Raw genomic sequence first — 15,695 nt, forward strand, 5'->3', positions numbered from 1 at the left:
ACAGCACAAGTTCCCACAGCACTGCCCAAGACCTGGGCACCATCACAGCAGTACCTGCTGCTGTAGCAGCTTTTGGCTGGGTTTCCCAGCAATTTCTCTATCCTTTTTCTGTTTCTGATGAAGAGACAGTACACCGTGTAAAGTAAGAGCTAACTATGGCAGGGAGTAAATGAAATCACAATGCTGGCAGCTGCTTCCCCATGGAAATGCTGCTGTTAAAACATCCTAGAGTAGACATGGCCTTGGCCCAAGCTACTACCTAAATCTGAACGGAAACACTGTCAGCCATTGGCAGTCTACAGGCGTATGGCAGTCAACAAATATTGTCCGTAACAGCTCATTTCCCTAGCAGAGCTAGTTTTAAGAGGCTGACAGAAAACTTCAGACACTATTTAAGAAACTGCTAGATAACCTGACCACTTCTTCTTGGGAGCCTTCCCAGTGGTTTGGCTGTAAAATGTGAGTTGCTTGTTCAAAGTTCTGGCAGGAAATATCTACACAAAGGAATGTTTTTTCAGTGCCCGATTCCATTAAACACCTGATTTGAATGGTATGAAACCAGAATGGGCACTGTCTCCAAGGTACCATCAGGTAGGTCCAGAAAGAAAGATGCAGAATTAAGTGTATTATTGAACAAAAAGGCTTCATACAAACAAGGATTTTCTCTCTAACAATACCAAATAAACTAACACACTTAAAGTAATTTTAAAAAGATTCAGATATCCTGAAAACAAAACAAAAAACCCCAACAAATTGTTGATGCTGTTCCTCCGTGTCCCTTTAAAAAGCCCTTTAAAAAGTCCCTTTAAAAAGCTACACCATGACTTACAATGTGGATATAACCTGTTAGTCCTGAATGTGAACCTCAGTTTGGGTTACACCCAAAAGTTTCAGGCACAGAGAGGGAGAAGCCATATTTTCATTTCTGAAGACTCATCAGAAATCAGTTTACCCACACATAAGAATTTTCCACAAGAGTATCTTGGTAAAGGCTTCTCTATGAGAAGCTAAATTCACATGCAGTCTCATAATGCACAGGAACAAATTAGGTGGTTGGAAGAGAAAAAAAAATTATTCTGGGTACGGTTCCTTTAAAAAGAAAAAAAGACAGAAAAGCAGCATTTAAAAAGTTTTAGAATCCAAAGCCTTTTTTTTTTTTTTAAATGGAATGATAAACCTGTCATTTATGGAGTATTTTTTAAATGCAAAAGAAACACCCTCTCCTTTGCAAATTATCAACAATGGTGTAAATTACTGTCTTGGATTTATTACTGTCAAATCAGCATTCTGTCAATCTATTTCTGCCTCCAAAATATCTCTCCTCTTACCACTGCCAGCATGAATTTGTCATAGGGCTGAGAATTCTTTCCATATAGAATAAGACAGTGTGCAGGTTTCATTTTGTAGCTCAGTCAATTAAAATTACATACATACACTGCAAGAGTGTTTTTCTAATTATTATATTTAATCTTTCATTTCTATAAGGAGTATTTATGCAATCCTTGTGAACAAGTGATTTACTAGTGCACCGAAAAACATCTGAAATGCTTTTTGCACCTGGGGGCATGACCTCCAGATATCCTCCCCTCTCACCTCCCCTAAGGAGCTCATACTCTCCCAGAGGATTTCACGGCCAAGAATATGTGGGCCTGTGGTGTCTAGAGCCATAAGTGGTAAGCCCAGCAAATGTAAAACATTCTTCCTGCATTGTCTTTTTACTGCCCAGCTCATCTGTAAATCTGACAACTCCAGTGTACGTGGAACTTGAGAAGCCATCATGCATTAAGTAGAGCAGAAGTCAAAATCGCATTATGAAGATAATAAGCCTGTCTGTCACATGGACCATCCACATTGATGGTTTCTGTATCTTTCTTCAGATGTTCTGCAGGCAGATCAGAGATACTGGAGGCATCCATGTCCTGGAGGTACCAAGAAAGCTGGAGAGCTTACAAACTCCACCCACTCAAGATATTTGAATAGAAGAAGAAAACAAGTTTAGGAAATAACATTGTACAGTAGTCCAGTCTCATTATTTGGAGACCTGGTCAATCAGTCTCTGTCTTCTGAGATTCTCTCCCTCAAAGATTTAGAAATCTGAATGCTTACAACATAAAGTGGTTTTGTGATCTTCCACAAGTAAAAATTGTCCACACAATCTACTAAGAATCCTTTGCTTTACTCCACAGCTCAGAAAATCGGAGAGGAAAATTAAGAAAGTAATTGCTGAGTCAGAATATCAGAGTTAGTTTACAGGTAATTATAGGCTTCTGATAAAAATGGTAAAATGGTGCTTACTAAAAGCCTCCCAATTGCTACCCAAGATATTCCCAGAGCAGTCTGTAATACAAATAAGAAAAGCCGCATGGTTCTCATTTTTCAATATTCTTTGATCTTTGAGCTGGACAGGAGGAACATTTTCTAGTCCTGTTGCTGCGTATTTGCAGTGATGGGCAGCCGGGCTGACTATCAGTTGAGGAAGGTGGACATCCTGGAAACTCCCATAGTTTCTGAGATTAAGAAACAATTAAATCCCTGAAGCAACAAAGTGGGGTCTGGATTGCGATTCAAAGACATTCCTGCCATGGCATCTTTACATCACATCCCTGCCTTTCAAGACAGATTGTTCTCTTTCAGTGGACTGCAGTTTCTGAAGTTATGTCTCACCATGGAGAAAGGAACTATAAAGCTGCAGTTGCCTTGTTGCTTACAATGTTTGTACCAATTCATCCAATTCATCATTAAATGTTCTCTTCTTCACAATGTGAAACTACTCATTACACCAGTTTTTGGAGAACAATTAAGCTGTCTCAAAATGGAAATGATAAACTCAGAAGTAAAACTGGTGGATAAAAGGACAAGTCTGAAGGGAAATAAACTATCCTCCTGAAAATAGTAAGATAATAATATTAACACTTTTCAGCCCTGTGTAATATTATATATGGTCCTGCCTGGTAATACATCACATTTGGCAGGATATGTGGATATGTATGCCAGGCTTAAATTCAGCCAAAAAGGTGACAACGGAGATCCTCTTAATTGTTGGTTACCCTACATCACCTCCTCTTTTGCATCCATTCCCTATGCATCAAATACAACTCAATTTTTCACTGCAATGGCCATACATATCACCGTTCTCCTTCCTCATTCTTTTTTTCTTCCAGTAATGAGCCATAACTGCTCCTCCAGGCTGTCAGCTTTGACAGACAGACACACTGCTTCTCCCTCAGACAGCTCCCACACTCTCCGTGGTGCCTAATGGTTATGGAGCTCACCCACTGGGGCAATTTCTTTAATAAAATTATTTCATTTTTCCTGTATAAGTCCTCTATCCCTTACCTGCCTGTTTTATCTACTTAATGCTCTAACATTACCTTAGATATAAATTCCTCTGGGAATGAATTTTCTTTAGATGTGTGCAGAGCACCTAACTCACTACTGTTTCATTGGGGAAAAATAAAAACACAAATGCACAATTAAAGTGTTACTTAAGTAAAGCACATCTTAAATGACAGGCATAAAAGCAGTTAGGCCAAAGTTTCAGACATTATTTAAAATACACTTAGAATCTCATTGCAAATCCTTCTGTAACTTTACTGGTGTAATTTTTAATTTCCAGCTTTCAAAGAAAATCACACACTTGACAAGCTTTAGTAATATCATTTGCTTGCCCTGGAGTTGAGCATAGTGTGACGTTCAGTAACTATTTATAAATGAATGACACATTCTGGTTTATTCTTAAATACGAAATAGCCAAGTTTTAACCGAACAGCACAGTAAAAATAACTTATTTGTATTGCATTATTTATGATTCTTTCAGTCTTAGGGAATCTAGATTGCACTATACAAAGTAAGTTGATATAAGTACATAGTAGAAAAAACATCATTCATACGTTCTTATGAATGAATTGCTCACATCTACATTCCATGAGCTGAATAAATTCAAAAGTGTATTTATTTTTAAAAATTAAAATTTAGGCACTACCAGAAATTTTGCACTCCAGTAGAAAGAGACTTTGAATTTCTGTTTTACAAAATATCGCTATGCTTAACCCTGAAAGAGTATGTACGATTGCTTAACTTTAGACCTGAAAATGTAATTTTGTGTTAGTTTTAAGCAAAGTATCTGTCATGTAACCTCACTGTATTAATAAGATTATACTCAGTTCAAATTTCTTTTTAAAGTCACAAAGGCCACAGTACAGGGAAATGGTGATGATCACAAGCATTTTTGCACTCGGGCAAGTGGAACCAATCTAGCATCCAAACGTTTACTTTTATTGTTTCCTACCTATCTCTAATAGTTTGCTGTCAAACCTTTATTCTTAGGAAAAAATAAAATTTACGTATGCTTTAAATGTGCATAAACAATAAGGAAAGTAAACTTCAAACGAGAAAAGTTTGATTTAATGTCATTGGAAGAATGGAAAACAATCTCTATTTCTACTGGAAAAGTAGCACAGACACATTTTAGCTAATATTCTGTCTCTAGGAGCTCCCAATAAAAGTTATATATTTTATTTCTCAGAAAAGTCTCAACTTTTTTCTTTGTATTTAGAAAAAAATGGTATTTTCAGAAAAGTTTGAAGGGTAGCTTCTCCAAGGCAGGACACTTAAGCTTCTGCATGTTTTACTTTTCTCTCCTTGGGGCATGAGTAATTTTCATGTTGCCATTTCAATAAAATAATTCCCTTCCTGTTAAACTCACTTATTCATATGGAATATCATTATGTATCAGCCCTGGTGTGTAGTTAATGAAACAATTCATTTCAACTGGATTGGGTGGTTGTCAAAATGGAGAGACATTAATTTATCCACACCCACATAATACCCTCAGTTAATTGGTGTGAAACACCACCAGTGAATAAAACTAAGAGAAATTTGCTGAGTTATAGACAGCTGTGAACACATGGAAGGGAATACAGTTTATTACTTACAGATGAATTAATGCTGATAAAAGTATGCTGATTGATACTATAAAAATTGCTGCACAATAGGAAGCAGTGCCAAGTAAAAACAACACCACCACCACCAAAAACTAAATCAAAACAGCAACACCCCCACCACCCCCAATAGGTATTGTATCAAAGAATGTCCACAGGAGTGCTGTAAACCCCAAGTATTGAAATACAAAGGACAAATGAGATTGCAAAAAGTAATGTCACGCTCTCAGAAGACATCTATGGGACATCACAGCCGCAACTGCCTGCTAAGGGCGGGCTGGACGCAAGAGCTTTACTTGGCTTAGGATCCTGACAAGTCATGGGCAGTAGTTTGTTCAAGCCGCTGTCAGCCTGGGTTGGGACTGACCCATCAGCCAGAACTTGACACTTAATCACAGTTTGGAAGCTGGACTGGTAAAAGAGCTGAGTGCTCAACAGATTCCAGAGGAAGTCTGTGAGAACGTCCTCAGTTTCTGAAAACACACTGTCCCCACCTAGCTTCCATTCCAGCTAGGGACTTGAAAGGAAAAGGAAAAGCTGAGTCTTCCACTCTCTCTCAGTTTTGTGCATTACACTTGGTAATGCTAGTAAATAATTTAAAAAATCTCAGCATTCTTCACCATCCAACTCCCTCTCAAAGTACAATATAAAATAAGCATCTGTAACTAACACCATGTCACTAGAAGTTCCCTGGCCAAAATTAGATCTTTAAAATCTGAAATTTCCGTTACCTTTTAAATAACAGATGCCACACCACACTCAGCCTACACTCAGAGTATGGCATTTAAAAATTAACAGCATACAAGTAATACCAACTATTTTATAAATTAGGATACAATCTGTCACAGGTATAAATTTCCTGATTTTTGTGATCATCACCAACCAGTGCGTAGCTCACAACAGCTTTGAAAAAACATATCATAGAACTGATAGATTTACAAGTCTCCCAGCAAAATAAAGCCACTTACTAAAGTGCCCACTTAATATAATGTCATTTTCAGTAGTGCACATAACATTAAGCCAATTCTTTCACTTCCTACATCAGTTTCTCAAAGAAAAGTTGAACTTCTAGAAGATGTAATGCATTCTGCCTGGAAGTTAAAAACAGATGTCTTGACAACTACTAAAATACTGCATTAAAAATGTTAACATCATGCCAATCATTGTCTTGAGCTTTGAGATGCATTATCATTCATAACTTATCAAATGTTTCAAATTTAGCTGAAATGTGAACAACAATAGTATATTTAGCCAGGTATGACAGAGTTAGGGATTTTAATATGAAAATCTCAGATACTTAACTGAAACAATAAAATAGGATTATCACATCTATAGCATAAATGTGTTTATTGGCGTATTATAGTCATGAGAGCTCACAATGCAGCATTTAAGCCATTAATATAGATCTACTGGAAAACTGGTATGTGATACATGAATAAGGAAGAGGAAAAACACTACTTTGATTTTAAATGAAGCTTAATGAATTCAAGAGGTCTACATGGAATACTGCAAGTGAATTGCTAGCGGAAGTCAAACGTCTATAGGGCAAAAATATCGCTCTTTGTTGTGGTAGGTCTTTTCATGTGCAAAATATGATTTGTCCTGCCTGCCTTCAAAAAAAAAAGTGCAAAAATGTGTTCGAAATCTATATTTTTTTAATTACTTTGCAGAGTCTATCCCTCTCATGAGATAGATATGGATTTCAGAGTAAATCCTAATTCGCAAAATCATCCCTAATCTTAAGTGAGCAATAATATAGCAGGCTGTCTTCTCCAATACCTGGGTAGATATCATGAACAGGCCCTGGGGAGCGTCCCACAGTGTTATCTGCGGCGTCATGCGGTGACGAGGCCGGCTGGAGGGGCTGGATTGTGAGGCAGTCATTCAGGAGGTCCTGGCCAAGCTCTGAGCTCGATCGCAACTAGAACACAGGAGATGGAAAAGGATAAACTATTATAACATGGGGGGAAAAAAAGAAGGAAATAAATCACAGAAATCCTTAAGACACTGAAAAATTATAATGAAGAAATGTTGAAGGGTTAGACACAGAAAAGGAGAACAAGCAGAATTCTTTTTTTTTAAATCCTGGCTAATAATCTCCCATTATAGCAAGTATTTTTAAAATATTAGGAAGGAAACTCTTCCAGATGCTTATCAAGACTGTACTCAGGACAAGGGCTACTTGTATAGACAGGATCTTAGACAGACTTACTTGTGTGCTCTTGTCTTCATACAATGGAAAAGAGAGAAGGGTGTCCTGATTCACGGATAATGGAGATTTATCAAACGTCTGACATCTCTCAGAAGAGGGATATTATAAAAAATATAAATATTTTCCTGCTGTTTTAGTGTCCTGAAGTGTCTCACTGAAGGACTAGAAAAGCAAAGGTGCTAGTGGCAGTGGAAACAAGAGACGGGGAGCAAGCAGCCAGGTGTGGTATCATGTGAGATGGTCAAGACTGAAGTGGTACCACTTTATACGGACCAAAGTTGTCTTGAGACCACACTGTTGAACTGATTAGTACTTCATTTGTTTCATGTTATGTCTGAAGTGATCTGAAAGTGAGTGGTCCATCACTGCCACTAATCCCAGCTGCACACATGGCCACTTCCCTGGAACCTCATTCATTAACAGCAGGTCTGTTTATCTGGCTGATCCAGCAGAAAACTCACTGCAAATAACAAATAAATTCATAAGGAGAGTCTTCCTTTGGATGAAATTACAGAAACAGTCTCACCCTGAGGCTACAATAGAATAGAGTAAAAAAATACAATTAAAAAAAATAATCCCCAAACTTATAGAAGGAGAAGGGAGAAAGCCTCCCGCAGCACCCTGACACAAGGCTGTCCTAGATGTAATGCAAAACTGCACTCAGAGGTTTCTGGCAGGTGGATGCTGCCATGGGCTGATAGCACTGATGCCTGTCCCAACCCCCTGTCTGATCTTACTGTCATATATAACAAAAATCTGCCTGTTCCTTATGGCCATCTTGGCTCACAGGCTGGTTGGTGTAGTCATTAAAAAAAAAACATACCTGTGCACAGACTGTGCACGCTGTAGATTACTCTTTCTCTTAAAAATTTAGTGAGTCATTGTTAAGCCCAAAGATACACCATCTGTGCGAGGTATATTTGTTATTCTAGGAGTTGTCATTCTAGAACTGTGCAGAGAGAGAGGGAAGCAGGAGGAAGGAGGGAAGGAGAATGAAAGAGAGAACTACCCTGACAAATGTTCTTAATTTATAATCCATATCTACAATCTGTTATAAATCCAAATGTTTGTGTTTGTGTTTTTGGTTTTTTTTTTTTTCCAGTGTAGTATGTATGGTTGTCTGCTATTATCCATTAATTATTCTGTTTTTATGCTATCACTAATAATGTGCTTTTTTCAAGAATTTAAGTGCATGTGAAATTAAACGCCAGTTATATCCAGATTCAAAGTCTTATCAGTTGAATTATTGATGAGCATTATGTGACTTCAAATTTCTATGGAAGCTAATATGAGAATAAATATAAAAAAATCTGACTTCTGAAAAAAAATCAGGATTCTATCAAACAGAATACATATTTACAGAGGTCACCTGTTCACCTGTGCAAAGTTTTGTGCCTTTTTTTTTTTGAGAAACTGATCAGTTTTCTTTGATCAGACAGCACTCATGGATGTAACAGAGAGCACAACAAGGAAATGAGAGACAAGTATTTACACATTAGTTACACACAGTAAATAACAACAACTGCCTATTTTGCACATTTTTTTATTTTGCACTGTTCTGGAGATTCCTTTTTCATTTGCAAATTCTGGGACTGAAAACTTAACAATCTGCTTTTGAGAACAATAAGGTCAGAAAGTTACCTTGCTGAATGATGAAATCAGTAACTAGCAATTTTGCCATCCTGAGCACAGGCATTTTCTGTGTGCTGTAACGTAGCCTAAATTTATGGTTGACCAAGGTGCAAGTTAACAATCAACTGCTTAGCTCACTTAAAACTTCCCTGTATTAATTATTTGCTTTAAATAATAGACTTTCAATTTTAATAGCTCAGTTTCATGGTAGACTTGTGAGGATTTGTATTTGGAAATCTGAGACATTCCCACTATCAAAATGTGGCAGTTTTTTAAAACACCCCAAACAAATCAGTGCCAGTCATGTTTTACAATTGTGATACTTTTGTGACAATCATGTTTATCAGCTTTCAGAATAATGGATGGAAATTCTACTCCTGTACATTTTAGCCATGATCAAATAATTACCCAAGATAAAGTGATACAAGCAGAAGTAATCAGAAGGGACTACATTCTTTGATTTTCAAGTTCATTATATTTTAGTTCAAGAGCAGAATAGTGCTGGTGATTTGATGTAGGACATAATTACAGAGAAAATGCCTCTGTAAAAGGAAAGATAATTTATTTTATTTTTCTCTAACCCATGTGTGTTTTATCTGAGATCTGCATGCTTTTGTACAACTTGGCTAGTTTCTCTAGCATTATTCCTGTTCAATAGAAATCAGACACCATCAAGGAAAACATAAGAAATGTGTGTTTATGAATCCGCTTAGTCAGAAGAGTAGCTGTTTAGGATTTCTCAAACATTGTTAGTATGTTTCCAAAAACCATAAAACAGGATCTCAGTAGCTTCAAAACCTGCCTACATGTATTCAAATTAACTCTAGGAATTCTTGAGCAAAGTCTGGACTCCTTCAGTCATTCAAACATACTAGCTATGTCATCAAATCACAGCATTCTGTACATATGCTGAGCACCTAGTAGAGTATTCCCATATGTAAGGGAGACATTGGTTGTATGTATTTATTTTGGTCCAGATTAGATCTGTCTGCTACATCTAAGACCAGCAAAAAAACCCTACATAGTATTATGTTTTATTGAGAGGAATTGATTTACACTAGCTGTACCAGCTTTATAAATGTGTTCTTTTTTCATTATAAGCCTAAGGAGTTCTTTCTGTGTTCACATAGTCTCTGTATTAAGTTTACTAAGCGCTATTTGTCAAGTAGAGAATAAGCCAGTAGTCTTCCACTCATTTTTATTGTCTGTAATTTGAGATGGCACTGGTAGAGGGAAGCATGACCCATCTACACAGAGCTACATATTGTACTAGCTCTTCTGAAAAAGTAGCCAGAATTTAATATTTGCTTGTACAGTTAAGAGTAAAATTATGTCCTGTTAGCACCATGACATTGACAGTACACAGATGTGACCACTAGAAAATTCCAAGTTCAATATGAAGCCATGCTATGTGATTGTGTTTAGTCATATCATAGGTTTGCTTGCTAAATCATCCTTTTACTCATGTAGATCAGCTTACAGGTCCAGTGCTCTCTTGCACAGCACTACATCTTTTATAAACAGACAATAAGAGTTTATACTTGCTGAAACTTTACTCTTGCTAAGTGTCCTAACTCTTGCCTCTGGAGGCTGCAGATACCTTGGGGCAAAGAAGCAATGCAGACAGAAGGAATTCATCAATAACTTTTGTTTCCAGTGAGTCATCTGGGCAGGATTTCTAGAGAGCCAGAGCATTCATTATTCTGCTGTCTACCGCAATTTTCAGATATGTGTGCATGCTATTTTCTTCTGCTTTTACATTCCATTTCAGCTAAATGTTCAGCCAGGAGAAGACAATAAAAATCAAATTAAACTAGTATATCTGCACAATAAGGTTGTCAGGTTCTAAACAAGAAGTAGTTATTTTTGCTCCACTCCAAGTTTTTCTACAAACATTCGAGTTCAAATACAAAAATGGCTTCCACCTATTTGATGTAGTGTAAATCAGGAAAACATACCAAAAATGTTTTTCAGCCTCTTGCATTAAAAATTAAAATGACCTGCAACCTACACAATCACCTAACTTTGGCAAATTTCAAGTCAAGAAAAATTCTGATTTTGAAGCAATACTACAATAGGAGAACACTGTTACATTAAGTTTGATGGCACCAAAATGAATCCTGCCTTTATAATATATATGGAACAAAGAAGTTTGTTTTGATTGATACTATTCTAATATGAGGAATGGTACGGGTTATTTGCTCATTAAAATGACACAGAACACCAAGAATGCCATTTTAAGGGGAACAATTGCAGCAGGGATAGATCTGAAAGGAAACTTCAAATAAAGTGGCTTGGTGAGCACCTCCGCCAGCTGCCTCAGCACCCTTGAGTGGATCCCATCTGTACCCATACACTTGTGTGTGTCCAAGTGGTGCAGCAGGTCACTAACCCTTTCCCCTTTGGATTATTGGGGCTTCACTCTGTTCCCTGTTCTTGTCTTCCAGCTCTGGGGGTTGGGTAGCCTGAGAAAAATTGGTCTTATTATTAAAGACTGAGCCAAAGGTACTATCTACCTTAGGCTTTTCCTCACCCTTTGTCAGTATGTTGCCCCTGCACCACTAAAGTGTGGAGATTCTCCTGAGCCCTCCTTTTGTTGCTCACGTATTTATAGAAAAATATTTTGTCGTCTTTTACTGCAGTAGTCATATTAAGTTCTAGTTGTGCTTTGGCCTTTCTAATTTTCTCCTTGTATAACCTCATGGCATCTTTGTAGTCCTCCTGGGTTGCCTGCCCGTTCTTCCAAAGGTCAGGAACTGTCTTTTCCTGAGTTCCAGTCAAAGCTCTCCATTCAGCCAGGCCGGTTTTCTCTACCACCTTGTCTTTTGGCACATGAGAACGGCTGCTCCTCCATCTTTAAGGTTACATTCTTGAAGACCGTCCATCCTTTCTGGTCTCTTTGTCCTTCAGGACTGCCTCCCAAGGGACACTGTCAACCAGGTGTCTAAAGAAAGACAGGTTCCTGCTCCCTCAAGCCCACCTTCATGCATATGCTCTGTCAGGGAAGTGAAGACACACAAACACAGAAAAGGATATTGTTTCCTACCAAAAATGAACCTGAAGAATACAAAATGCTATGGGCATGCACTGACAGCTGGTTACAGCTTTGAGACAACCTGGTTGGTTTTTTTTGGCATGTATGAAAACCTAATGAAGGTAGTAACACTTATTCCTCTTGCACTTTTCAACACATCATGCTGCCAAAGCTCATAGGAGTACAAGCTTGGGGCAGAAACCTAATGCAGGGAGGAATCATGATGTGAAACAGCAAATGTTAACATTGGAGTGAACCAACAAACCCGTGGTTCTAACAATGGCCACAGCTGCCAGAGCACCATGAAAACCACGGGTGTGGTTTCCATGTTTCCTCCTCCCTGGAGAGCACTGGTGGGAAAGCACATCCCCAGAGGGAGCTCCCTGGCGAAGAACATCCCACCACAGCCGCATTGCTGCCCCCGCAACATCTGCGGGGCAGTCGTCCACAGCCAGTCCACCATTGCTTGCAGGGTCTGTTTTGCTGTGTCTCACTGACCACACTCAAAAGAACTGGTCATTCGTAGTCTCTAAAGTTTTCTAACAAATTGATGATTAAATTCCTTAAACACTGCTGCCCATTCCTAATCCCTTTTTGCCAACATCCCTTTCAGGAAAAATTACTGCACGACATGGTGCCTGATTTATATTTCATTTTGAAAACAGGAAGTAAAGGGATTAAAGTTCGGGATTAAAACACTTGCTCTTTACAGCATTTTTTCTGCGGAATAGTTTCTTAGTTGCCATGGGCACTGCTCACTGACCCTTAGCCCCTGAATGCACTTCGTTTCGCATTAGTGACATCTTTTAAATGGACTCCATAGAGAACAAATGAGGGAAAATATCCTTATGTTCAACTGCTCTCAAAGCAAGAAAATAGATTTGCTTCCTTTTCAATCCGTTCTCTCCCTTTTGCAGTTTTAACAGTGAAATCTGAACTAAGAGTCTGAACACAGGGTAAGTGAAACCTGAAGGATACAGAAGCAAACTGGGCTCGCACTGTAAGATCTGTTTGCTCCCCATGAGGCAGGTGTTCACAAACAGAGCAGTTTTGCCAAACTAATATAGTCACATAATGGACAATGTCACTGGTAACTAGATTAGTGCATTAATAACCTGCTGAATACCAATGATGTAATGCTCTAACCCTCCTTGGCTCCCTCTTTCCTCATCAGTTAAACATTCTGTGTTAGAAAAAATAGAAAATAAGTGAAGCTATTTCCTGTAAGAAACACATTAAGCATTGTGGCTCTTGATTCACAAAAAAAGCCTCATTCAAATACTGAGAAATTAAAAGAAATTAAAGGAAAAACTGGAAAAAAAGTGTTGCAAAATTAAATAAACCAAAGATACTAGGGGAAAAAAAATCACCAGACATTGTTTTGTATTCATGTTCTCCATTAAATCTAAATGCTGGTGTAAAATTTAGTAATTCTAAAATTTTAAAAGAAATTGACAGCTTCATCACTTGTGAGGAAAAATAAACATGTAGTCACAATAAAAAAGCCTGCTTCTAATTTAAAACAATGTAAACAATGAACAATCAAGAACTGTGCAGCACTGTAAGACTGTAAGCTGTGTTTGCTAAGGGGTTAATGTACTTGCTGATAAAATCCACAATATACAAAGGTATTTATATAAAACTCCATGTTAGCCTGTAATGGAAACATTTGTATGTCTTATTTCCAGAAAAAATACTGTTGAGTAGGGGGATATCACATCTCTAAACACCTACTTTTTTCCCATTTCTCTTAACATTTTCATTGTAAAATGGATAGGTTTATATACATTATACATAATAGAGCTCTAAAAGAGAAGAGGTGAATTCTTAGAAAAGGGATACAAAATGACCAGGCTTCAGAAGTATTCATTCATTGAGATCTGCCTCTAAACATGGGGATTTTATATCCCCTTTTGCTAATACAGGGGTCGCACAGTGGCAGAAGAGCAACATCTGCAGAATCATTACTACCTGTGCAAGGTGGCCTCTGCAGAGCCCCCTCAGTTCAGATGGGAACCCTGGTGAAGGTCAGTGCAGGCCACTCTGCAAGGCAATGCCATGGACTGCTTTGGCCAGATGATCCATATTCTTATTTCATTCTTTCCAACATGCTCCACACCTACAGTGGACTACTCTGCCTCTGCTGCTGTCTGAAGTAGGAGTGGATATGTTTGAGATTTAATACACTTTTTTTCTTTATTGTAATCAGGAAAAGTATTCTGAAAACTTCCAGCTATTGCTACCTGATTTGGTTTTGAAATAGCAATAAATGCGACAAGTAAGAAATTATGCACAAATAGCAGCAGTATTAGAGAGACCCCGATTGCCTGTCCTTTCTTCCTCCTCAGCAGAGTAACACCTGAAAATATCTCCTTCCAATGAGGTATCACAGGAACAAATCTTGAAAGAGTTCATCTTCCTAGAGAGAATGTTTTGACAGCTCCCCAGAAGCCACTCTTCAGCCACCATTTTACAATTGACCAATCTATGTCAAAAAGCAAGATTATTAGGTAGAAATGACTCAAGCTGGAAGTCTGCACACATATTCCTTATCTCCTGAGGTCTCACTAGTCCCTTCATTCCTTAGTGACTTAGCAGACGTACCATATACACCATGATTCAAAAAAACCTCCACCAAGTGTAAACAAGTTTCAGAAATGACCTTTAGATCACCTTTCCCAAAGCTATGCCTCCATGATATTTGCTTTCTGACAGAGTATGAATATTCCATCCCAGAAAAAGCCAGGAAAATAGACAAAAGCACAATTGCTGTGGTAGACTTAGAGTAAGTACAAATCAACGAAATAAATAAGGAATAAAATACACTGAAGAGTAACCACTGCATGCTTTAGCTGATCTATCTCCCCTGCACAGTATTGAAAAATGCAGTAGACACCTAGGAGTATCACATACTATGCAATACACCTGCTGAGGTGTTAAGCTACCTGGTCAGCTGAATCCATGAATGGTTACCCCAAGACCTGTTTGAATGAGCTGAGATGATGCAGGTTTCCAGGAGACAGGCAGCTTTCAGAGGCAACTGTCAGGTAAGCATTCAGTATCTCACAGCTTCTCTGTATAATGTATCTGATCCATAACTAACTTACACAACAAGATCAAAGATGTGGTCTGGACACTGTTAGAACTGCCAAAGAATCAAAGGTGGACCAACCTCATAGCCTTTTATGAGAATATAACAAGGTGGATGGATGATGGCAGAGCGGTGGATGTGGTCTACCTTGACTTCAGTAAAGCCTTTGACACAGTCTCCCACAGCATCCTCACAGCTAAGTTGAGGAGGTGTGGTCTAGACAATAGAGTAGTGAGGTGGGTTGCAAACTGGCTTAGGGAGAGAAGCCAGAGAGTGGTAGTCAATGGTGTGGAGTCTAGTTGGAGGCCAGTATCTAGTGGAGTGCCTCAGGGGTCAGTGCTGGGGCCAATATTATTCAATATATTCATTAACGATTTGGACGAGGGAATTGAGTGTACTATCAGCAAGTTTGCTGATGACACCAAGCTGGGAGGAGTGGCTGACACGCCGGAGGGCTGTGCTGCCATCCAGCGGGACCTGGACAGGCTGGAGAGTTGGGCGGGGAATAACCTAATGAAATTTAACAAGGGCAAGTGTAGAGTCCTGCATCTGGGCAGGAACAACCCCAGGTTCCAGTATAGGTTGGGAGATTACATATTAGAGAGCAGTGTAGGGGAAAGGGACCTGGGGGTCCTGGTGGACAACAGGATGACCATGAGCCAGCACTGTGCCCTTGTGGCCAGGAAGGCCAATGGCATCCTGGGGTGTATTAGAAGGGGGGTGGTTAGTAGATCGAGAGAGGTCCTCCTTCCCCTCTACTCCGCCCTGGTGAGACCACATCTGGAA

The 15,695-nt window shown here is 38.7% G+C and overlaps 1 protein-coding gene across 1 annotated transcript in view; it reads right to left on the reverse strand.

Annotated features, from left to right (window-relative positions):
• GLIS3 (GLIS family zinc finger 3) overlaps positions 1 to 15,695 on the reverse strand; it is a gene marked incomplete at its 3' end in the record, with an annotated part of 128,819 nt that overhangs the window by 23,894 nt on the left and 89,230 nt on the right. Inside the window, exon 5 of the mRNA XM_082075013.1 lies at positions 6,720 to 6,861. Within this exon, the coding sequence (XP_081931139.1) occupies positions 6,720 to 6,861 (142 nt within the window). The remainder of the gene's footprint in view (positions 1 to 6,719; positions 6,862 to 15,695) is intronic.

The sequence above is a fragment of the Streptopelia decaocto genome (assembly GCF_964273445.1).
Source record: "Streptopelia decaocto genome assembly, chromosome: Z".
Taxonomy (NCBI): domain Eukaryota; kingdom Metazoa; phylum Chordata; class Aves; order Columbiformes; family Columbidae; genus Streptopelia; species Streptopelia decaocto.